Source organism: Centruroides sculpturatus, unplaced genomic scaffold, assembly GCF_000671375.1.
Source record: "Centruroides sculpturatus isolate CEXI.00-Female unplaced genomic scaffold, Cexi_2.0 scaffold745, whole genome shotgun sequence".
Taxonomy (NCBI): Eukaryota; Metazoa; Arthropoda; class Arachnida; order Scorpiones; family Buthidae; genus Centruroides; species Centruroides sculpturatus.
In genome coordinates this window covers 145,190-170,539 of record NW_019384870.1, presented here as the reverse complement: position 1 = coordinate 170,539, position 25,350 = coordinate 145,190, and the positions used below count along the sequence as shown (strand labels likewise).

General features: G+C 29.2%; 1 protein-coding gene across 1 annotated transcript in view; it reads right to left on the bottom strand.

Moving 5' to 3' along the window:
* LOC111630881 (autism susceptibility gene 2 protein-like) overlaps positions 1 to 25,350 on the bottom strand; it is a gene marked incomplete at its 5' end in the record, with an annotated part of 145,646 nt that overhangs the window by 15,566 nt on the left and 104,730 nt on the right. Inside the window, 3 exons of the mRNA XM_023375040.1 lie at positions 3,404 to 3,436; positions 4,715 to 5,021; positions 15,424 to 15,501. Of these exons, the coding sequence (XP_023230808.1) occupies positions 3,404 to 3,436; positions 4,715 to 5,021; positions 15,424 to 15,501 (418 nt within the window). The remainder of the gene's footprint in view (positions 1 to 3,403; positions 3,437 to 4,714; positions 5,022 to 15,423; positions 15,502 to 25,350) is intronic.

The following is a 25,350-nucleotide window of genomic DNA, read 5'->3' as shown; positions in this document are numbered from 1 at the left end:
ATATATCAAACACGTACACTGAACCAATATAATGTGTGGTACGAACGACGAAACAAAAACAAACGTTTTCGAACCTCTTCTAGGTTCTTCCTCAGGTTCCTTTAGCTTTTTAGCTCGTAAATTCGATATTTCAAATAACTTCGTTCTTGCGATCGAACAGTTCTTAAAAGATGTGTCGCGCATGCCGTTCAAACTAACGACTGCCGTCAACGAAAGACATTAACGAATGTTGTTTAAATAATTTCTTTCTTAAGATCGAACATTTCTTTTAATTTTCTTAAAATTAAGAAAGATCTTAAAATAATTTTCTTAAGATCGAACATTTTGTTTTTGTTTCGTCGTTCGTACCACACATTATATTGGTTCAGTGTACGTGTTTGATATATAAGTGTGGTGAGTTGTGAGTTTTTATATAGTTTTGTTTGTTAGGTCGTGTGTTCCCCTTTCCCTATTTTCTGTGTTAAAATGACCTTGTTTAACACTGTTTCATTTAGTGCTTTGCTGTCTAAGAACACATCCTAAGTGCTAAACGAGGTCTTAGTGTATAATAAGGTCTCTTGACAAACTGCAGTATGACGCATTCAAAGTAACTGAAATACTAATATGCCAATTCAGAAATTCTTCATGAACAACAACATTACTTAAAACAATTAGGGATATCACAATATCAAATTTAACATTAATGTTTTAAGTAATATTGTTAATTAATGTATTTGATGATGTAGATAATGCTATATAACCATGATATAACATGTCAGGTTTCAAATTCAATTGCTTGGTTTGACTAAATTCAAAGATAACATGATCAAATAGCAATTGATTCATCAAAATTGATTAATTGTCAGCCAGAGAAAAGCTTACTTAAAACTCTAGGCTTATGTTAGTTGATAAAGCAACATCATTAGCATTGCTATTCAATTAATATAGAATATTTACAGATAAATATATATAATAGTTTCAAGATGTATAAATTTACATATCTAAATCAGATCAACAAAATATTGTCTTCTATAAAATTATTCTTTGATATTAATAATAATACACAAAGATATAGATGTTAGATTTAATATATCTTGAATATTATGTATTAAAATAAGTGCAATACTTTTGTTGCATTTATATGCAACAAGCAAAAAAATGTTTTAATTTAAACACCACATGATAAAAATCTCACACTAATGCATAAAATGAGTTTTATATCTGCAAAAAATCTGATGTAACAATTCAAATTATGTCATATATCAAATGCAAAAAAACATAATCTAATACTGGCATTTGTCTATATAAATATTGGGATATAGGAATATACCAGAATGGGGTCCATAAAGTTGCTATTTTTGGGATTAAACTTATCTATCATTAGATAACAGTGACAGATTTGTAAGTCCAATGGCCCTAAGCAGAACATAACTTATACTCAGAACATATTATCCACTAATAGTCATTATTGTTAACTATGGTCATATTATCAAAAGTTCTATAATATATCATATATACTACACATCAAAAACCATAATTAAAAATGGAGCATTCTGAGATGATATCATTGATTTGGGAACTATGGAATAGGCATAACATTCTAAGTAATGTTGTTATAAGATAGATGACTATACTGTTATAAATTTGACTAAATGAAAAAGAAAGAAAAATAAAATTAAATTTAATGAATATGAGACAATGTAGAAACTGCATTTTAAACCCTTTTATTTAAAACATGGCAAATTGTTGCTTATGTCTACATCATCAAAATGGAAATCTATGGATAACTACACACGGATTATCTCAACAGAAATAAAACAATTGCTAATCTTAATAACTACTTTTATGTAGCTATTATTGGTTTTGGTTTGTCCAGGGTTTTAGAAATGTAATGGTATGTAGTTGAAATGACCTTTACAATTATGAAAACATGCTGCTATTAAAAAATTTGAAAAAATAATAATGAAAGCAAAACGTTTCGTGAAATACTTCAAAACTTCTAAAACTTTATATACAGTAGAACCCCAATTATCCAAGGCAAATATTTAAGTGAATACACTATTTTTATAATGTAATTCATAAAAGAAAACTTAAAATGATAGCACACATTATAAAATAATTTATTTCTTTTACCTTTTATAATTTAACTTCAATGTGAGACAAATCATTTGTATATTATTGTTATGTTTTAATACACGATTAAATTCACTAAGGTATAAAAAGATATAGAGTATAAATCATTTATATTTGATTTTTAATCCAAAATGATTCTGATCATCTGTATTATTTAAGTTATCAAGGATACCACATTATACCTCAGATTGAGAACATGTATGGGTGCTCAGATATATAGTGGGCCTTCATTTGCCTCTTAGTGAATTTATGTTATCCCCTTTAACCCTGATATATATAGTGTGTTTCTTTATTAATAAAAAGTAGTCTTAAAAATGTTATTTTCTATTAGTAAAAATAACATTAACTTTATAAGGGTAGAAATCACTATAGACCACTAAGTTTACTCTGAGCCCAGGGAAAAATCACTAATTCCTCTTCCCTCTCGAAAATCCTGCCTTGGATAATCTGGGTTCTACTATATACCTAACCCAAATGTTTCAAATTGTAAAAATATTTAAAATTATATTATCTACTGATTGAAGATGAGCAACTGTTGATTTTTGTGCATTTTGTACATAAAATACAAAAACTTAAATATTTATAGATTTTTTCTTTACAAGTTATTTTTACTGTTTATTAATACTATTAACAGCCACAAATTTTTAAGAAAGAAATAGTTATAAATTCACAGAATGACTTGAGTAGTAAAAGCTCCAAGGAGTTTTACTACTGTTTAGTTCACTTGAAGATAAATCCATTTCTTTTATACTCTTATAAGTTATCTTTTATTACAGTATAAAAGAGTATTCAAATTGAAAACAATTAATTTTTTAAAAATTCAATTTTATCCATCTCTTAATAAATTAATAACGGTAATCCTAATGATATTCTATATTAATGCTTCTCCTTTTTATATAATTGTATATGATTAATTAGTTAATTAAAAACCACCAAACCATTTTCATCTGTTTTTCCTCTCTCACGAAACTCTCTCATATGAAAAAAGATCAATGACATTTTAAAAATATTTATTATTCTAACATAAGAATTCCACTTATAAGAATAACTTAATAATTGATGATTTGTTATAGATTATTTGTAATTCATAACAATATCTAACAATATCAGTTTATTAATTCATGATATAAAGTATTGTCAACTACTAAATAGTTTATAACTATTGAAAACAAAACTATTTATTAGCTGATATTATGTCAAAAATATAATTTTGTTAAGAAGAAAAAATACAAATTATTTTTAAAAATTATCATTGCTTTTATTTAATCTACAGTATATAAAACAGACATACCTTTCTTTTTGCCTCTCTTGCTCCCTTTTATCCCTGAATAAGTAAAAATAATTTATCATGTAAAAAATATACATTTCTTTAAATTCAAAGTAATATTAAACAATTTTGTTTCGAATTTAATTATTAATAAGAAAACTATTATTCAAAGTGATAAACATTGACAAAGCTTAAAAAATTCAGTCTAAAACTGCTTTTAAGAAGATGTAAGCTCAAGATGTAAGCTCATTTTAATATGAAAAAAAAAACAAAATGCATGATTAAAAGAACAAAAAAAAAATAAAAAATAAATCTTTAAGTGTTTTATTGAAAAAAGTACTTGTGTTTCATAATATATTTAAAATAAACTATGTATTTTTAGGAAAATGAAATTGAGCTCTGCAACATAGAATACTAAAAGTAATCTAATTCTAAAATAAATTGTATTGTTGTAGAGATCAATGGAAACTGATAGCAATTGAAAACTCAACTGACACATAGCATAAAACTGGCAATCGGTTTGTAGACTTTACATGGCAAACTTTGACTTCGATTATTTCGGCCTGTAGGTCGAATTTCAAAATTCTGACTTTGTCACAACATTGTCCTTGCTAAGTTGTGCATATTTACAAAAAATCATGTTTAGTGACCACATAGTTGCTTTAAACTTTGATCACAAACAAAACATTTTCTGACTTAGGCAGAGCTCTGCTTAATTACAATAAATGTTGTTTTGTAATAAAGCAATTAGAAAAAAAATAAATTTAACACTAGATCAAAATTTTAAAAATAAAAATAAATTGTTTTCTTTGAATATAGGAATTGATTAAGTTATTTTATTTTTTATCCTTTCAAGTGCAGATTATACTTATTGGCATAAATTCATATCATAAAATACAATATGTACTACTATTAAAAGAAATGGACATTAATATTAATCTTTAGGATAAATATTATGGAGAATTTTTACTAAAATTTAAAGCAAATTAAAAACATTTTCTCCCCAAAAATAATACTATTACATAAAACTATCTTAAAAGTGTAGAGCCTAAAATTTATGCAATATATTGATTGTAAAAAATGCTTGCATTATATACAGATATCTTATTCACATAAAATTATAAAGCATTTTTATGATTTTAGATTAGAAAAACTAATTTCTGTAGTTGAGAGATTAAAACTATATTTATAGGTTTGTGATGTAAAGTTTTACTGATTTAATTATTTTTTAAAAATGCATTAAACTTTATAACTTATTCTGCTTAAAATAAACAATATCAGAGTGAAAATTTTACTGTAATAAGAATGTCTAATATTCAAAAATAAAACCCTTACCTTCCTATATCTTTAATTTTATCACTATCCTTTTCTCTTCTTTCTTTATCCATTTCACCTTTCCTTTGTTTCTCTCTCTCACGTTCTTTTTCTCTTTCTTGTTCTTCCCGCTGCATCCTTTCACGTTCCCTTTCTGCTTCGGCTTTTAAACCTCCCCAGGGTGCAGTTGAACCCGGTGCCACCGGAGTCGGAAATGTTGGAGGTGCTCTATGTAAACGAGACCACGGATCTTGAGCTGCAGAACTTAATCCAGCAAGACTGCTAGCACTTAGGTCTCTGTTTCCAAACATACTAGTTCCAGCTAGACCTGTAAATATATATTAAAATATTTTTAAGATAATTTTTAAAATCTGATTATGAATGATAAAATATAGAATATCAAATATATTTTTAATGATTGAATACCATGAGAAATTAATATATTCAATAAGCATATATAGTTTTTCTAAATAAGATTATATATTGTTACATAATTTGTATCATGTATGTTATATTTATAATATTAAGTAAGGATTTTTGGAAATTCCACCCCAAGGGAAGAGGAGAAGAGAATTAGTTTTAGTCAGCATAAAGTGTAAATAATAAAGAAGGAAAATAAACAGTGGCACATGTAGTATACATTTTGGCAATTAATAAATATTTTAATCATTTCCCCCTTTCGGGTAATCCAAAAACAATAAATCTAAAATAATGTTTCAAACAAGTTTATTTAGATTTTAGAATTTAAAATTAATAATTTTATTCAAGTAAGGTTATCATCAAGTAAGTTATTCTCCATTATAATGAAAAATTTTCTGATGTTTTATTTTATAGGCTATTTTTTATTTTTTAGGTTACTTAAATAAAAAATCTTTTTAAATACTAAAGATTTATTCAGTTAAAATCATTATTGAATTTTAATCATTTTTTTCTATTAGATATCTGATAAATAGAATAATGAAAACAAATTTCTCATAAATTTGACTCTAATCTTAATAATAATCAACCCATCTCGATTATATTATATTATTATATTAAGCACAGAGCACAGTAGTTAGGAGTTGAAAGTTGAAATTTGATACACAGTTAGGGTACGTCATGAGAATGTACACTAAAAAGGGATTTTCCTAAATCCCTTCTTCATGTACAGTACATGCGGGGGGGATGAGGTTAAGGATTAAGCTTAGTTCACACTGAGCGCAATTCGCTGGCGAAAGCGAAAAACAGAGCGAATAACCCGTCAAACGAGTCATGTTTCACCGGTTATTCGCTCTGTTTTTCGCTTTCGCCAGCGAATCGCGCTCAGTGTGAACTAAGCTTTACCCTGAATTTGGATTTTACTGTACTATTTTAGATGCAGATTTTTGCAGAAAATCAAACATATTTTTAGACCCATCTAAAAATTCTCTAATTAGTCTCAGAAGAGGGTGAACCTTATTCTTGCACTCTGTAAAAATGGGTAAAATTGGCTATAATCTAATAATCTTAATCTTGTATTGTTACTTTTTGCCCGAGCAATGCCGGGCTCATCTGCTAGTAATTTATATTTATGAAAATACATTATTTTAATATTTATCTTATTTACTATATGCATTATTATTTTTCACTTAAAAATTTTTATTTAATCAATAGATTCTTCTTCTTCAAAAAAATAGAGAGCATTTCTCAGAGTTCTTTATTTCGGATATACTAGTAAACCTTGTGAACAAAAAACAATAAAAATACAACTTTCAGAATCAAGGTTGTTCTATTGAAATTAACAACAGAAAAATATAAATTTCAGATCCAAGAACAAAAATTTAGAATAAGTAAATTTAGATAGTGAAACATCATTCTGCCATAAAATATAACTATAAAATATCAATGTTAATGATAAGCTCAAATTACAGATATTTAAAAGAAAACAAATTATTAATACATATGGCATACAAATTTTACAAATAATACAAATTTTAAACAAATTTAAAAGAAAACAAATGATAAGCTCAAATTACAGATATTTAAAAGAAAACAAATTATTAATACATATGGCAACAAAATTTATGAGCCATTTGTAAAAATGAGTTCTAAATCTTGTCTGTACAAACTGCTTGGAACCCATTTTAAATATTGGTTTAGGTTCAGTATGTTTGCAATTTTATTTATAGATTTTTGTTCTAAAATAATTTAAATAATTATTTTGCCAGTTTATAATAAGAATTTGAAATCTACTTCTAACAGCAACTGATAAATTTAAATGTTAATTGTATGCAACATCTCAAATCACAACTAATTTGAATCTGACTCTTTAGAAGAGCTTTCATTTTGATAAAGACATGAAAATTTGTAGAAGCAAGATTCTGAGTTAGGAGGCTGTGGAAGTGCCAGATATTCTTTAGCTATGAGAGAGGCTAGAGAATCAAGCTTTTTGCTTTCAAGGTATAAGGCTATTTTTATTAATTGTTATTGTCATGTAAGCAACCGAGAATATCAATATTCTCGATTATTTTAATGTGTCTACCATCAAAAATAAACTTGTAATGCATTAGCCAGTTACAGGAAAAAAAAAGTTTAAGCATTATCTTCCCCTTGATTTGCTGAGGTAAAATTTTTTTCTGCCTTAGAGAAAGGTTGATTTCCATACTGGTGTGTTTGCTCTGTAGATCATATAAGAAATATCAGATTTCAATGCTAGTAAACACACTGTTTAGAATATCTAGGTCTTTATCAATTGCGTCAATCAGGTCTCTGTTGATGAGTATGCTCTTCATGTTAATGTGAAATGAAGTAGTATAAAAATATAATGGGATTATTGGTCTTCCAGGTTGTGTGTGTGGCTAATACCCCCACCACATAAAAACTTCCTCCTGTTAAAAGAAGGCAAAAGAAAAATATATTTGTCTAGTTTTTTTTAGTTTAACAGTTCCAAAAATTCTTAAAATCTGTGTCCTATTTAAAATATTAATAAAATTAAAATTTCATTAAAAATATATTTAACTTTCTAACAACATTTTTACTTCATCTTGAACTTTATCATTTGACTTCTGCACCACAGCATAAACTTCAAAGCATTGATACAAATATATTAACAATACTATGAAGATATTATCAAGGAAGTGTTTATGGTGCTATGGCACCATAAGTACTTTCTGGATACCAAAAAAAATTGGTTTTGTTACTTTAAAATAAAAATAAATATTATATAACTTCAATTAGATAACTGAAGTAATCTAAAGTAATTGAGTAACATTCTTTAAAAACAATGCCTGCCTTGGTCCCTTTTAAATCTGCCTACAGTAGTCAGTATTTATATTCTTAAAATCGTGGATATACAACTGATGAATGTAATTATTTAGAAAGTGAAACAGATATCAGTAATAATTAAAAAACTTCTTTTTATTAGCATTATTTTGCACTGAATATTTTAAAATTAAAAATTTTTTGTATTTATTTAAATTTAGTTAATTTGTTTCACTATTTCTTTCCTTATTTTGTCAAAATCCTTTGTTGTTTACTGCAGTTATATTCAGCAAATGTAGTGAATCTCTCATGCATATTTTTCCTTTCAAAAATTTTCTGAGTATATAGAAATTTAATAATAAAATTTCTTAACTGGAATAAATGTAAAAAATAAAAAGTTCCAGTCTATTCCATGTTCATTCCTGATGATGGTTGCATAGATAGCTGAAAACATTAGAAAATTAAAAATTTTTATTGGAACAGGCTGGAACTTTTTATTTTTTATATAGAAATTGATTTAATAGTTTTATTACATTATGTATAATGTAATTACAAGTATCTATCCTAAATTCTTCCAATTGAAATAAATAAATAAATAATCTTTTTTTTTTTTCATTTTTTGCTTTTTTCTCATACCCATTGTGAGTTTGGCCAGGTCCACAATGGGGCCAGCTGGGTGGTGAGGAATTTTCACAGATATCTGGGACAAGAAAAAATTCCTGGGTTGCTTGCCCAATTTTGATGCTAAATCCCCCAGATTGATGTCTTAACTGCCTTGGCCATCAAACTGAAATATTTAATAATTACAGAAGATATCTATGATTTCATTTTCTCTATAGCAGTCCACAGCAAGAAATGTTTTCTTCAAATGCTTTGATTTGGCTTTAACATAAGAAATTTAACGCTAATCAGATATGAGGTTTTGACCACTAATCAGTGATATATCTCCAATAATTGGTCAAAACCACATTTTTGCATTAATGAGGTTATAGTCAATTTCTATATATTATCAAAACTTTGTAAGTGAAGTGTGTGTTTTAAGTCTTCTCTCTGACAATCAAAAATTTCCAATCTCATACTCAAAATTTTGCCCCATTGAAATCGTGTTTTTTTAAACTCTTCTGTAAAGTTTTAGGAAATACAGTTATGACGTTTTGATCACCAACTGATGATATATTGTGTATATGTGTATTAACTTGGCAGTGATGCAAGAAAGGATGCCACTGTTGACACAATATGTCTTTATTATACAGAGAATAAATCACTGTTCACTCTATTAAGAGTTAAAATTAAGACAATTATTTTCTATTTAACGGTTTTTGGTAACAGTTATTATTACATATTTTATTAATATTAATTGATAAATAAAACAGAGACAATATGATTTTCATTTTTAGTCTTTAGCTCTAGAAAAACTACACAACACATGAGACTAGAAAGTAATACAAATAAAAACCTCAATCAACTTAGAGCCTTATTTTTGTTTCCAGTACTGTTTAATGATAATCAAATGTTTTCAATCTATACGAGATCTTCCTCAGGCCTATGTGAAATGGAATGCATTTTAGAATGTTAACATATTTCAAATAAAAAATAAAGCTTTCCAATACATAAAATACAAAAATTGTGCAATATCAACATAACTACAGGAAAAGATTTCTTTTACTTTTTTAAAAGAAATAAAAATAAATTTAAAAAAATATTGTTTAGAACTCAGACAAAAAACAATTGAATAATTAATATACTCTCATATAATTTTTAATTTTATTTATTACTACTTAAATAATTACTTTATCATCATGTTGGATACACAATAACAAGTAATTATTACATGATATACATTATATCAGATAACCAAAACCATACAAACTGAAAGAGTATTTTTGCAAATCACTTTATCACTAAAATTATAATTCTACCTATAAAGAAAACAAGAGGTATTGAAGTGTATATTGATATGCAAAAAAGTTGAATAGCATATCAAGTGCCTTGAAAATGAGTACCCAAACTTATGTTATTCAAGCTTGTATTCTGTGTTAGTTTAAACTCTGAACAAAAGCTGTGCATGCAGTCCAAAAATTATGGCATGCTTTTGGAGAAAGTTCTGCTAATGTTCACAGTATTCAATGATGGTTTAANATACAGCATACCCAGCCAAGACAATTACGTCAGAAAAGTCCCAGATATTTCCTACACTAACTGTGTATAAAAAGGGGTCGGATTTGCACCTCCGAGCGCGAAATCTATGAATAGTGCAACTTTCAAAACGTTAGGGGTGGCGAAACACCCCACTGCACTAACCCAGGGTTAAACTCTGAACAAAAGCTGTGCATGCAGTCCAAAAATTATGGCATGCTTTTGGAGAAAGTTCTGCTAATGTTCACAGTATTCAATGATGGTTTAAACTGTATGCTGTGGTTGTCAGGTACTATAGTCTTTGTCTGGTCGAAGCTGTTGGATCTCAATTGGTATACGTCTGACCTCACGAGTCGCCAGAGGAAAAAGTAAGATTTCTTTGGTGTCGCTGATGCAAGACCCTCTGGTGGCATTCATGCCCTCAGTACTCCCCCGCGAGTGCTAACAATATCTTACATTAAAGCATACCCATTGTCCAGAGCATGTTGTGAAACTTTTTTTTTTTTTCATTTTTTGCTTTTTTCTCATACCCATTGTGAGTTTGGCCAGGTCCACAATGGGGCCAGCTGGGTGGTGAGGAATTTTCACAGATATCTGGGACAAGAAAANCGCTGATGCAAGACCCTCTGGTGGCATTCATGCCCTCAGTACTCCCCCGCGAGTGCTAACAATATCTTACATTAAAGCATACCCATTGTCCAGAGCATGTTGTGACAAGTGGTTTGATTTTCTCTGAGCTTGTTCATGGGGTTTCCTTTTTGTGTCAGTTGGGATGCATGTTGTTGTAGGGTTGGTAACAAAAGCTGGTTTCAGCTGGTCAGTGGTGACGGTTGTTTCTTCGCCATTAATGTTTATCCCAAATGTCTTGCTGGAGCATTGAAGTACTCTGAATAGTCAGTCATATAGGGACTGCAGAGGTCTACATGTGGCGTCGTGGCATACAAAGACATGTGAGCAGGTCTGCAGATCTCAAGAATACAAATGTTTGGTGCATGCTGTGATTATGCGATGAAACAGGACATAATCATCACTTTATGCGCCTGAGATCAGAGACGAAATTGGACATTTCTACCATACTGTCGTTGGTGGTTACAAAAAATTCTCCAGGCAAGCACAGTGTTTGTCCGTAAACTAGCTTGGCTGCAGTGGCATCAGTCAATGTTGTAGGTGGTCTGGATTCCCAAGAGTACGATGGGCAGGTCGTCCATCCAGCAATCAGAAGAGTGACACTTGATTGCTGCCTTGAATTGTCGGTGAAATCACTCAATTATTCCATTGGCGGCTGGATGAAAGGCAGTGGTATGGATCCTCGATGTCCCTGTCAGCACTGTGGGATGCCAAAATGGGTAATCCAGCCTCCGAAAATTGTTTTTGCTATGGTAGCAGCTGTAATGTCTGACATGGGAAATGCTTCTAGCCAATGAGAGAAAAACGATCAATTGCTGTGAGGCAATATGTAAAACTGTTGGATAGCGGAAGTGGTCCAGCAATGTCGATGTAGATGTGATCAAATCGCTGATTTGGTGGAGTGAATGATTCAGTCCGTGATATGGTGTGCCGAGTGATTTTGTTTTTCTGGCATATGATACAGTTTCGCACAAACTTCTTGCAGTCACGCTTGATGTCGGGCAACACAAAGGCCTTCTTAACGAGATGACATACGGCTCTCATCCCCCAGGTGTGACAAACCATGTAGTGAGGCAATCGCCTGATGTCAGAAGTTTTTGGTGATAAAAGGATGGGGATGAGTGTGGATGTATCGCAGTAAAGCTGTGCCATAGTGTTTGGAATGGTAATCTGTTTTAGCTGTAGGCATGTGTTTGGAATGGTAATCCGTTTTAGCTGTAGGCCTGTGTTCAAACAAAGGAGTTTCCTGAGTTTGTTGCCGGATTCCTGTGTGGAGACGAGTGCCGGGAAATTTATCACCCGTGTGATAGACGATAGACTATATGAGACAAAGCATCTGCAGGGATGTTGCTGACTCCCTTGACATGACGGATGTCCATAAAATGAACTGTGCTATAAAATCTAAGTGGCAAAACTGTCGGGGTGATGCTTTCTCGGGATTTTTGCTTCAGGGCGAAAGTTAATGGTTTATGGTTGGTGAATAGGATAAATTGCCTTCCTTCCAGCATGTATTTGAACTTCCTGATAGACAGCATAAGCAGCGTACAATTCATGGTCATACGTGGACCACGTTTTTTGTGATTCTGAGAGTTTCTGACTGAAGAATGCTAATGGCTGCCAGTGTCCATCGATCATCTGTTGTAAGGAAGTTCCCAGAGTGATGGATGACACATCTAACATTAAGGATAGAGGTGCATTTTGTGATGGGTGAACCAAGAGTGCAGCACTAGCAATGGTGTTTTTTACATTGTGGAAGGCACTGTCAGCATCGGGGGTCCACTTGAATTGGTCTTTTGGACTCAGGTTGCCCTGGAGGAGTTTGTTAAGTTCTATGGTTATGTGAGCTGCATTGCATACAAAACGGCAATAAAAATTAACCAGTCCCAAAAATCGGCGTAAATCACAGACAGTAGTTGGCTTCGGAAACTTCATAATTGCCTTGACTTTTTGCGGTAGTGGACAAATTCCTTTTGGGTTGACTAGATACCCGAGGAATTGCACTTCGTGTTTGCCAAATACACATTTTGATGCATTGATTACAACTCCATAGTTGAAAAGTCTGGTAAACAATTTTTGTAAGTGGTGCAGATGTTCGGCTTCATCTCAGGACACTATGAGTATGTCGTCGATAAATACATTGCAAAAGTTGAGGTCACTGGTAACTTCGTCCATAAAGCATTGAAATGTTTGCGCAGCATTGCACAAACCAAAAGACAAAAAGTTAAACTCGTATAGTCCAAACGATGTGATGACAGCCATCTTAGGGATATCCTCCGGGACTATAGGAATATGGTGAAAAGCATGGACTAGGTCAACAGTTGAGAAACACCTACAACCGCGGAGAGTAGATGTGAAATCCTCTGTTTGAGGAACAGGATAACAGTTGGGAACAGTTCATGTGTTAAGTAGATTGTAAGTAGATGGTAGTGGTAGTCACCACTGGTGGTCCTTTTTCGGAAAGAGGTGTAATGGCAATGACCAGCTGCTGGTGGACAGTTGGCAGATTCCCTGAGAGAGCATGAACTCAAATTTGCGCTTAGCCAGTATGTACTTATCCAGTGCAAGTTGCTGGAGTTTGCAGTGTACTGGCTGTCCAGGTGTGATAATGTGATGGACCGTGGAATGCCAGATGGGTGCAATGGTTGGAGATGGACATGTTATTTTGGGAAACTTGCTCATTAGTCAATGGTATGGTGAGTCGCCAGCAATAGTCCAGACAGATGATGTAGTGACGCTGCGAATATGTCCATGGCTTAGCAGTTTCGTGGTTGAGTTGATGAGACATTTGTTGTGAAGGTCTGGAATAAGTCCATAATGGGATAAAAAGTCAGCTTCTATTAACAATTGTGTAATGTCAGCAACAATGAATCGCCATGTGAAATTCTGTTGAAGAGAAAAATCAGGTGTGATTGTCGCATGGCCATATGTTTCGATTGCTGTTCCATTCACTGCAAAGAGTTGGTAATCTTCTACACTGTGTCTTGGAAGACGTTAAGCTGGGTAAACGGAGACGTTGGCATTAGTGTTTAATCAGGAATGTGGCTTATTCATCACTGACCGTACGTCAGTGATGAATAAGCCGCAAATCAGTCGCTGTGTCTACTGACTCCCATTTTCGTTTCCCAGTGAACAAGGTGGTCGACATCATCAGGCATTTGTGCCAAATTTCATATGGTACTAGCAGATATTGTTAGGCAGTAGGTGGGGAGTGTCGAATGTGTTTGACACGGCTTGGGTGATGGCAGGGAGTTGGAGAATGACCATATTGTTGTGACATCTCAGAGATTTGTACTGAGAGCTCTGTGATTTGCTTCAAGCGCAGTGATCTTGGGTCGTTTGTGGTGGGGGTTGTAGATAGATATGGCAGAGATGTTTGGTGTCTGAGGGTATAGTTCGCTAAGACGGTCGGCGATCTTAGTGAGGAATTTGACGTTGCCCTCAGATACGGTCAGTATCTTCTGCATACCTGCGGGAAGACAGGATAACCAAATACTTTTGAGTAAGTCCTCCTTAACTGTATGACTCGCAAGTGTTCTCAAGCATTGAAGTAACTGCAGTGGCATGCGGTCACCTAGCTCTTTGAGACGGGAATGTCTCAGCTGAATCACTTTCATTTATGGCTTTCAGTTCATCATCATAAGTCTGTCATTGATGATGATGAATTGAAAGTCATAAATGAAAGTGATTCAGCTGAAACATTCCAGACATTAGTGCAAAGATTCTAAGTCAATGACAAAACTATTCATTTACATTTGCATCAGTGGTCCAGAAATGGGTTCTTTGGTAACAAGTAAGCAATCCCATACAAATAGTCAGTGTTATTTATTGGCAGATATCAGTTGATGTGGTGACCACCTCTTTTTTAGCCTAGACAATCATCTGTAGAATCAACAATTCAGAAACAGAGAGGCTGTGGAAGAGAAATTTGAGAGATTTTTCTGCCTATAAAAATTCAAATTTTTACAAAAATGGTATTTATAAGCTTGTTTCCTATTGGGAAAAGGTTATTGTGTGTGAGGGTAACAATTTTGATGAATAAATTGGTTTCTTTCTATATTTGTTCACATTTCTTTTTCAGAATAAAAAAAACAACAAAACTTTTATGGTTACCTGATATTACATAAATCCTTTTTTTTACACAAACACAAACAATGTAAACTTATAATTATCCCTCTAACTGCCATACAACATTGGGCTATAATTATAACTTACTAATAAATTTGGCACTAAAGGAAGGCATTAGGCACTATCTCATATTAAATTTAATAATTATAATTTAATTAAATGAGTTTAGATTAAACTGGAAAGAAATTAGGTGCAGAGCAGGACTTGAACCCGCAACTCCCACTCACCGTATGGATGTCTTGCCAATTACGCTATTTAGACCTCTGGTCCAATCTTCTCTTAATATAAACTTATAAATATTTTGTCTTAACTCAAAATTAATATCTATTTTATGACATTAAAATGCATATGGAAACTTAACTTTTTAACTTAACAGTTAACCATGAATTTTAGTTAAGTATTGGTTGTAATGTGTGTGTTAACTATTAAGATTTTAAACATTAACAGTATCTGGAATGAAGCAATATCTGGTCAAAATAATTTTTTTTTTTAAAGAAAATAATAAGAATTGTTCAAAAAGAAAAATAACTACACAAATTATAGAAAACCAAAATTTTCTTACTTAAAAATTTTAAATGTAATTCAAGATACATTGAACATTTAAGAAGAAAAATGGTACTTACTCAGAGCTCCTAAACCTCCAAAACTGCTTCCTGCAGCTCCAAATCCATGATAACCAGGTCGGGCAAATGGAGGCACACCTATTAAAGACGATACTTTAATTTACTTATAAAATAACTTGTGTTTAAAAAACTTAATTATGAAATAAAGATATAGTCAAATTATTATTAAATTTATAACAATATCTCAAAAACATCTTTACAGAATCCATATATATTAATAATATATTTATGGTGCATTTTGTGANTATAAGGTGCAGATAAGTAACCAATTAACGGTGACGGCCCACTGTTACTGTATGGAGGGTAACAAAAAAGGTCACCTGCAAGGGTAGACCGTCTGGTGAGAAACTATATCACGTTACCAGAGATGGCCAGTCATCACCTCAAGTGATGACAACTTTAATAATAATAATAATAAAATTTCATGTTTTGTGAAAAACACATGAAAACATCTATCTATGTAATATTAAAATGGTTTAAATAATTTTTGTAATTTTTCCATTTGCTGTGTGAAATAGTTCTAATAAAAAGAATTAATAATACTTTTCAAATGACATTGATATACAAAACAAAACCACTAATCCAGCTACTAATAAAATTTAATGATTTGCCAAAATTGTCAGATTATAATAAATTAAGATTGAGTAATTTGTGTGTATTATTAAATATTGGGCATATCATATTAAACTGAAATGTAATTTTTTGTACAAGAAAAAACTTGAATTTGATTAGTTTTAGAACTTTGAGTTAAAAACAAAGTTCAAATCATACAATACTATTTGAGATAAAAAACAACAAATATTAATTTAAAAAATTTATTACTATTAAAATCATTTTAATTTCTAAATTTATAAGTTTTGGCTAGTTAAAAAAATTTTTTAAGAAAAGTTTTTCTTTATTACAAGACTATATTACAACTATTATTAAATTTTTAAGTCTTATGAAAACAAAAATTCTCTCTCTTTTTTATAAATGCTATATTTTCAAAATAGCTTTTTTTTCTGTTGATTTGTTAAAACCACAAAAAACAGTTTTGCAGGTAATTATGTTACAACAACATTTTATATTAGAAAACAGCTATAATCAGCTACATTAGCAATAATTTTTAATAAAATAAAACTTCTAAGTCAAAGTCTAAGGAGTAAAAAAACCCATCTTTGAGTTAACAAGTTTAATATGTTGATTTTCTCAAAATATTTTTTGGCTGTAAATTTCTGTTATCAAACCATTTCTCAAGAATTTGTTCACAGAATGATTACAAACTTGCATCCAGTTTATGGCAATTTTAAGGGCATTGTCAAGGTACCCTCTTGTCAGAGCAGCAGTCATAGTCAGCGCTCTTGTATCCATAAAATAATGTTGAAGCAAGGTTGTAATGGCATGCTGTTCTGTTCAGGACAAAGCCATAGCATTTGTTCACCTTAATTGTCTGTCTTCACATGGAATGTAAAGACAAAATAAAGATCAATAACCTATCAAAGGATGGAGGATACTCAGAAAAATAGGTTTGAGTTAAAGGTATCAACAATTTCAAGTTAACAAGATCATATATAGAAAACACTATATACTGTATTCGGGACATGTTAACAGCTTCAAGTTAACCCAGTTCAACTTAGCAAGGTTTTTACTGTAGAAATTACAAATACTTGTAATTAAGAAATCTGATATGATCAGAAACAAATATTTCTGAAAAGAGATACAATGAATTTATTACAATTTTATATATAAAAACAGATTATTTGAGAATAATCTGGAAAAATGTAAGTGTTTTCTGTTTTTCCCAATTAATAGGCAAGTTTTTTAACTAATGATGTTTACTTTTGTATTAACAAGAATATTAAAGGTTAAAACATCTGTAAGTACTAATTAATTCATAACATATTAAATATTTACTAGCTTTGAAACAAATTAATTTGCCATTATATTTTTATTATATTTATAAAGTTCACTGAACCAAAAGTGAATTTTCAGTGCTGATTCAAAGCTGCAGCTTTTATTATCTACAAAATGTAAAAATCAAAAATCAAAATTTCTTTTCTGTTAAATCTATTACTGTTAATGGTTAGTCAATTAACGTACAAAAAAAAATAAAATAAAGTTTTAGTTTAAAATACATGTATACAGTTTTTGCATTTCTATCATTTTTCTTTGACTATAGAATATAGTCAAATAATTATAGTATAATTTCCTCTACTACAAAACTACTCTATCAGTTTAAAAACATGGATATGACAGATTTAAAGATAACAAAAATAAACAATTTCAATGAGATTAAAATTGCTCATAAAATAGATTTAAATAAAAGTGTCCAAAGATACAGTAACTACTGTATTTTGGTACTAATTCAACTTTCTCACAAACTAATATCAAAAATAAAACAAGATTAAAATATTTCATTAAATAATACAATTTTATATTATACTCAATGTTACAGGAGTGTTAATATTCACTTTTACATAAATATTAATATTTAATAACTAAATAAAAAATTTTTTAAATGATTGATTTAAAGAATACTGTCAAATCTCAGTACAACAATTATTGATGTAACAATAAAAAATATAGTTTTGTATGAAATTTATATTAGATTAACAGGATAGCTTAGTGTTGCAAATTATACTTATTAAAACAATTGTGAGAATTTAGACGCAACTGTAAATTTTCACACCAAACTGCGTCACATCGAAGGCGACTTTCATCATTGGAAGAAGGACTCCCCTCACAACAGGGGATTGTTCATGCCTAACGTAAATATAAGGTGCAGATAAGTAACCAATTAACGGTGACGGCCCACTGTTACTGTATGGAGGGTAACAAAAAAGGTCACCTGCAAGGGTAGACCGTCTGGTGAGAAACTATATCACGTTACCAGAGATGGCCAGTCATCACCTCAAGTGATGACAACTTTAATACTGACTGGTCAGTCAAAGTGACGTCGATGATCATAACTGCGTCACTGTGACGGGAGACGGTAATACTATGTCACCATGACGGGAGAGACTGCAGAACTGTCAAAAATCAAGTATACAGCATACCCAGCCAAGACAATTACGTCAGAAAAGTCCCAGATATTTCCTACACTAACTGTGTATAAAAAGGGGTCGGATTTGCACCTCCGAGCGGACTGCCAAAGAGGACCCCGCCAGGTAAACACCCTCAGCGGACAGCAGAAGAGGACCCTGCCGAAGTAACCCCTCCGAGCGAACAGCCGAAGAGGACACCACCAAAGCAACACCCTCAGTGGACAGCTAACAAGGATCTCTACAGTTGGAGATCAATGGAGCGTACATTGATCTCCAACAGAGCCCTCTACAGACATAGCCGAGTGGACATCCAGGGACATCAGTTCCATACCACCATACCGTCCATCGCTCTATATCACCATCCAAGGGAACTTCGATTAGAAACCGCCGATCCCAGTGTCCCCTACCAACACCCTATACGAAGAGATCAAATCCTACGAGGTATACCCTTGCCCAAATTTTGTCCCTCTCTCCCTTGCGTCCCTCTTAGAGAGGTCTCTCTCAGTCTTTGGTATTAGGTTAGAGCATAGATATAGAATAGATTCCTTTTATTATTTACGCGTGTGTTGTTTATGCTTTTTCCTTAGATATGTATAATCTCTTACTTGTTTATTAAATGTGTTAGTATTGTTCAACCCATGTAGTTATTTGGACACCTCGTCACGACCTCTCCCACCTCGATTTGCCCTCCTAAGCTATCCGATAAACTGAGAGTGGATTTTTCCAACCCGTGCAGATTAAGTGGTCATTAGGGATCATCCCAGTGGCCTCCTGCTAATTCACACAATTAAACAAAGCATTCTCATTAAAGGAAGTATCTCCTTCCTCTTTAACATTGTCAGACTTTAGGGTTATTTCTATAAAGTTAGATAATATTAGAACAGGAAAACATATTAGTCCCCTCTAATACAAGATTTAAGGGATTTTATTGTGTATTTCTACAGTGTATATTAAACGTCAAAATCTAAAATCAGCCAGAACCTGAATCTTCCAGGTCGAAAATGATATAAGTAAAACTAAACTAATTTTAAAATATAATTTCTTAAAAACTCTCATTATGACAGTAAATTTCTCTGTAACAATTTTTTTCTTGTTCCTCTGAATATCACTGTAGACAGATTTTATGTGTTCCCTAATAAATATTTTATAATTTTGAATTAATTTTTTATTATTAGTTTCTTATTCTAACAATATTGAATGAAACATTCAATCAGTACTTATTGTTTTCTGACACAATGCCTATATAAAGCTAAACTGTACCAGACAACCAGTAAAATATTATGAGATTTACTCTTACATTTGCATTATCAATAATTTCTAATAATTTATTTGCAAATGGAATGTAATGCNATTTTATAACATATTAAAAAAATATTTTAAAATCACCTAATAAACTTATTAATTAAAACTAAATATTTCTAGGTTTAATGTATTTTTTCGTTATTTTTATTAACTTGTGTATTAATCATACTTTTTTGCACTAATCTTGAGACATTCAAGTACTGAAATGATAAATATTGACATTTTCTAAAAACTTTTGATAAAACCTAAAGGCACTTTCAAATATTTTTTTCTCTTTTAAATTAGTGTCTTATTTTTTATACATATACTTAAAAAACAAATAATAAAAACAATCATGTTTTCATATGAAAATTAAATGAGAAGCACTTATAATATTTAATTGCAGGTAAGATAATTAATAATAATACATTTCTAATTTTATTTTATTAGTTATTAGATGATGTTTTAAACATTAGCATATATTTAAAAATAACAATATTAGAATTATATATATTAAAATAATATTAATTGAAATATGTTTTGTTATATCTTGTATTGAAGAATTTTTAATTCAGGAAAATAAAAAAACAATGACTTGTTTAATTTTTAACTTTTATTTTTCTCTTCTTTTGTAAATAAACTCAAAATATAACAATGAAACTGGACATAAAGTAAAATTTTTTTATATACTGGACATTGTCACAGTATTTAAACAATTATTATAAATGTTTCTTTAATTGAAATGGTAAGATAATATAAACTGTATTCATTATTTTAGATAAATGAATAGTTTGTACTATTTAACATACAAGTTAATATGAATTTATTTTGAACTTTAAATTTATTTCTAATAGCTGTTTGAAAAAGTTTTAACTTAAGAAATTTATTAATTCTAAATTATTAATAATAAATCAAAACATTACTATTATTTATTTTTTTAAATTATTTTCTTAACTCTCGTATGATGTAATTTTCTGATTTCTTAATTTTTTTTCCTATAAGCTATATCTCTCTAACTAAATCCTCTAAAACTAGTATAAAATAATTTCACTAAAATTTAATTTTTAACTTTGTCTTTTCATTGCATTTTAAATAACAAAATTATTATTAAGACAAAATATCATTGTTCTAGGTTTTATTATAATATTAAAAAAAATTCTGATATATTTTGATTATTATGAATTTTTTAATGTAGAATACTATGTACTGTACAGTATATTGTTATTTATCATTTTTATAAATAATGAAAATTATCAAATAATTCTCTTTAATCAAATTATCTTGAAAATTAATTAGCCAAAATTATCTTAAAAAATTTTAATAAATTTGCAGAAACTGTTTTAAATGAAAATTTCTAATGCAAAAATATTTTGCTAATTAATTTAAAAAAATGTTATATGACAGATTCCTTGCACTGAAGTTGACTCAAAATATAAAATGGATAACATTTCTTTCTAATCTTACTATATAGGTATGTAATGATTTACAGAACAATTTATAATTGATTTTCAAAAGTGAACAGAACTGATTAAATAAACAATACAGACAAATATGGGATGTCTCAAAATACCTTTGTACAGTTTTAAACTTTCTTAACTTAAATGTATAAACATTTACTTTCAAATAAAGTTTATTGTAAGTTGTTTTTTATGCATTAGTTTTAGATTCTCAGGTAAGTGGATTGGTAGATGAGAAAATCTTTTGTGGCTACTTCAATCCACTAACATAATATAACAGACTTTTTGTGAGGTTATATCAAAACCTTGTTCTTTGTGTGATCTTAGGTTTTAAAATCAATCCATGCAGTCACTGAGCTCAGCTAATGAATGTTTTCATTAGTTCAAAAATGAATTTGATGGTGCTTTTGTTGAAGTTTAAAAATAAATCTGCATTGCACAAAAATTTCATTAATTTTAGCAGTTAAAAATTATACAATGACTTTAGGACACCCTGTAAAGAACATTATATTTTTCATTTAACAAACTTTGTTTAATTTAGAGATAAATCAGGAAATAATATTTATAAAAATTGGAAATATATATGAAATTATTCAAAGAAAAAAAAAAATAGGAATTAAAATTTAGTATTGTATCTTTAATAGAAAATATAATAGAAGTTTTGCAAATGCATAAAAACGTGTTTTATTTGATACCCTTTTTCTGTAATTACATATATAGTTTGAATATTAAGCAGTGATTAATAAGCTTTTCTGAAATATTTCCTTAACTTAATATTTATGAATTTCTTTGAATATCTAATATATTCAATTTTTATTTTGTGTTAATTTATCAATTAATGAAATGCAAATCTTATCAATATAAAATAAACTCTGTGACATTTCATTTGAATCAAATAATTTTTGAATAATAATTATTGTTTCAACAACAAGACAAGATTTTCTAAGCCTAATCTATTTATTAAAATTTTATCAGAAACTCTTTCCTTTTGATTTATGTTAACAATTATTATTACAACTATATACAGTATATATATATATGAAAAAAAAACTGATGATAATTTTGAAATAAAGTTTTATTATAGTTGAAACTTAGCTTGAATTTTGTAATTTTGCATTGGGTATGTCTAGGTGCCCACCAATTTATCATATTGCTTATTATCTAAATAGCTTGCTTGCTTTGCTTTGGCTGTCAGAGTAGGCATTACTTTTGATTCAATATAACATTTAATATCAATATACAAAGATTTAGCTAAAAGATACATATTTTCTGTTATAACAATCTTGATGAACATGACTATATTATAACATATGATTAGAACTGATTATAATGTAATTATTTATTTTATATTTATTTTTTAGAACATGTTCCATAATAATATTTTATTAAGTAACTACTACATAACTTATCCAAAAAATGATTCAACTTGTTAAATTTGGCTGATGGAAAAGTTAATTAGTAAAAACAACAGTGTGCTTTTTCACCTAAACATACTCATTTGATTTAATTAAGAAAGTTTTACTTGTATGGCAAATTAGTTTTCAATTCAATTTAAATTAAGAAATATATTATATAGAAAAACTACATACTATAAAATTAGAAAATTATTTTGAAGAATACATTTTAATCAGGTAATTTATATATTATCTTTATATAATAACTATTTGATTTATTTCATTTACATTATTCTAAGAATATTTAGAAAATATTTGACTCTAAAATTCAGAACTATCATTATATTTTATATACGTATGAACATATTTTAGAATTTAGATTAATCCAGTTTTATACTAAAAATAATAAATATTGACATTTTTAATTAATCAGTATAAAAAAGTTATATATAATAAAGATAATTAGTTTTATAAAAAACACCAATTTTAGCTGTTCTGAATTTTGTGAAGTCAATTTTATTTTATGCTCAAGTATATTGCTACATTAATTTTAATAAAAATTTTGTTAAAGAATTTTATCAAATTTCAGTGAAAATAATCAATAAATTTGTATAAATAGGGCAATTTGTTTTTAATTTCAAAATAATTTTAGATTTAAAATTTGAAAGCAAATTTTAAGTAAAAAAAATTTATAAAATTTTTTTATATATTCAAAATTTGAAAATAAAAATATTCAATAATAAATATACCTAAATGTGATGCAGCAGGAGTTAGAAAACTGTTATGATGAGGAGATGCTTCAAATGGAGTACGTGAGTGTGTGGATGCTATAATATAAAAATAAGTCTCTTCATGTTTAAATATAAATTAATTATTATAATTATATAATTAATGATAATTAATTTACATTTATACAAATATTTCAAGAAATAAATTTTTATAATACAAATTCTTATTTTTAGCTTAGTTTCCTATATAGATATGAGACTAGAATATAATTATAAACTGCCCATTTTATTTTTGATTTCAAGAATTTATTTAAATATAATAAACATTAAAGAAAAAGCAGTAAGATTTTTTAAAATTTGTACCTTTGTTGCATATCTTGCATAATTTTTAATATATAAATTTAGAATTATATCATAAAAAATATCAAACTTATCAATTATTTGAAATAATCTAAAAATTAATTTTTCATAAATAATTTAGCTATGTTATTAGTTTTCATCCAATTTTCATTATCTTGTCTACTAAAATCATCATAAAATAAAGACTAATGTAAAATTGAGTATTAAAAAAATCCATATTTTTAATTCTTAAATGTATTAAAAATAAACAACAGAAATTTTATTTCCTTTTTTTTTATATAATACATTTACTAATCAAACAGTCATTTTTAAAAAGTCAGGTTACATTCACTTTCTAACATTGACAGTGATGTGAATGATATTAATATTAAAATATATTGTTTTATTTTCATGTCAATAACAAGATATAGGTAAAATATTATAGTAACTCATTTCAAAATCTAATCTGCTATATATCTGAATAATTTGTTATTTTGTTTGTTTAGTACATACACAACTTAGCAAACCTTGTCTCAACTTTTACTTATGCTTTATAACAATTACTTTTCTAACATATTCTTTTTATGTGATTACATTACTAATAAACTTTCCCATATCTTTTCATTGTATCTTCATGTAATGGAAAGATATGGGATAGTTTATTAGCAGTTGTAATAGTTATCAAAATAAAAAAAATAATAAAAAAAAACAGCAAATTTATTAGTTTGATGATTTCCTTCATATTAATCATATTATTCACTTAGTTATACTTTAATATGCATTATGCCATGGTTAATAGGTAAGAATTACATAGATAACCAAACACATCAAAAATAAAGCAAAAAAATGCACTGAAAACAGACAAATGTAATACAAGAAATGCTTTCACAGCAAGAGCAAGATGCAATAGATGCCATTTATGCAGCAAGTGTATTTTTTTTCACTGCATGCTCAGTTTGAATGTAGAAGCATTGTCCGAACTCTAGAATGTTTGAGATACAAAGTACTATTGTTTAAGTTGAATTTTGATTTGTAATTAAAGTTTGAAGATATGCAATGTTTATATGTATTATAATTTATAATATTAAAAAAATGAAGCATATGTTCCATAATACTACAATATACAAAGTATAATAAAAAGTGAACTGAACTTTTGGAGCTGGTTTTCTTTTACAACACACAAAAAATCTTACACCAAAGTACCCTCAAAATAAGCTACACTTTTGTCAACTGGTTACAGTTTCTGGCAGAAAAGTCCTGGAAACCATTAATTTTTTTTATATCTAAAGATTTTTCTTGCTGTATATTCTACATCTGATGATGATTAAAACCTGTAACCCTTCAACTTCTCATTCATTTTAGGGAACAGATAAAGCACTACAGTGGTGAGATCATGGAAGTAAGATGATTGGGAAGTTATTCTTATATCCTTCTTGATCAAATATTCAATAGCCAGGAATGATGAATATATAGGGGATATTTTCATAGTAAACACCTATCTGATCAAGAAGAGCATAACAATGCTTCCCATCTCATTCTCCTAATATGTCTCTGTAGTATTTTTTGTATTTTGTACGACGAAAGAGAAATTGAAGGGTTATAGGTTCCAATCACCAGCAGAGATGAAAGATACAGCAACAAAAATCCTTACATATCACAAAAAAATGGCTTCCGGAACTGCTTTGATAAGTTGTTATTGTTTCTG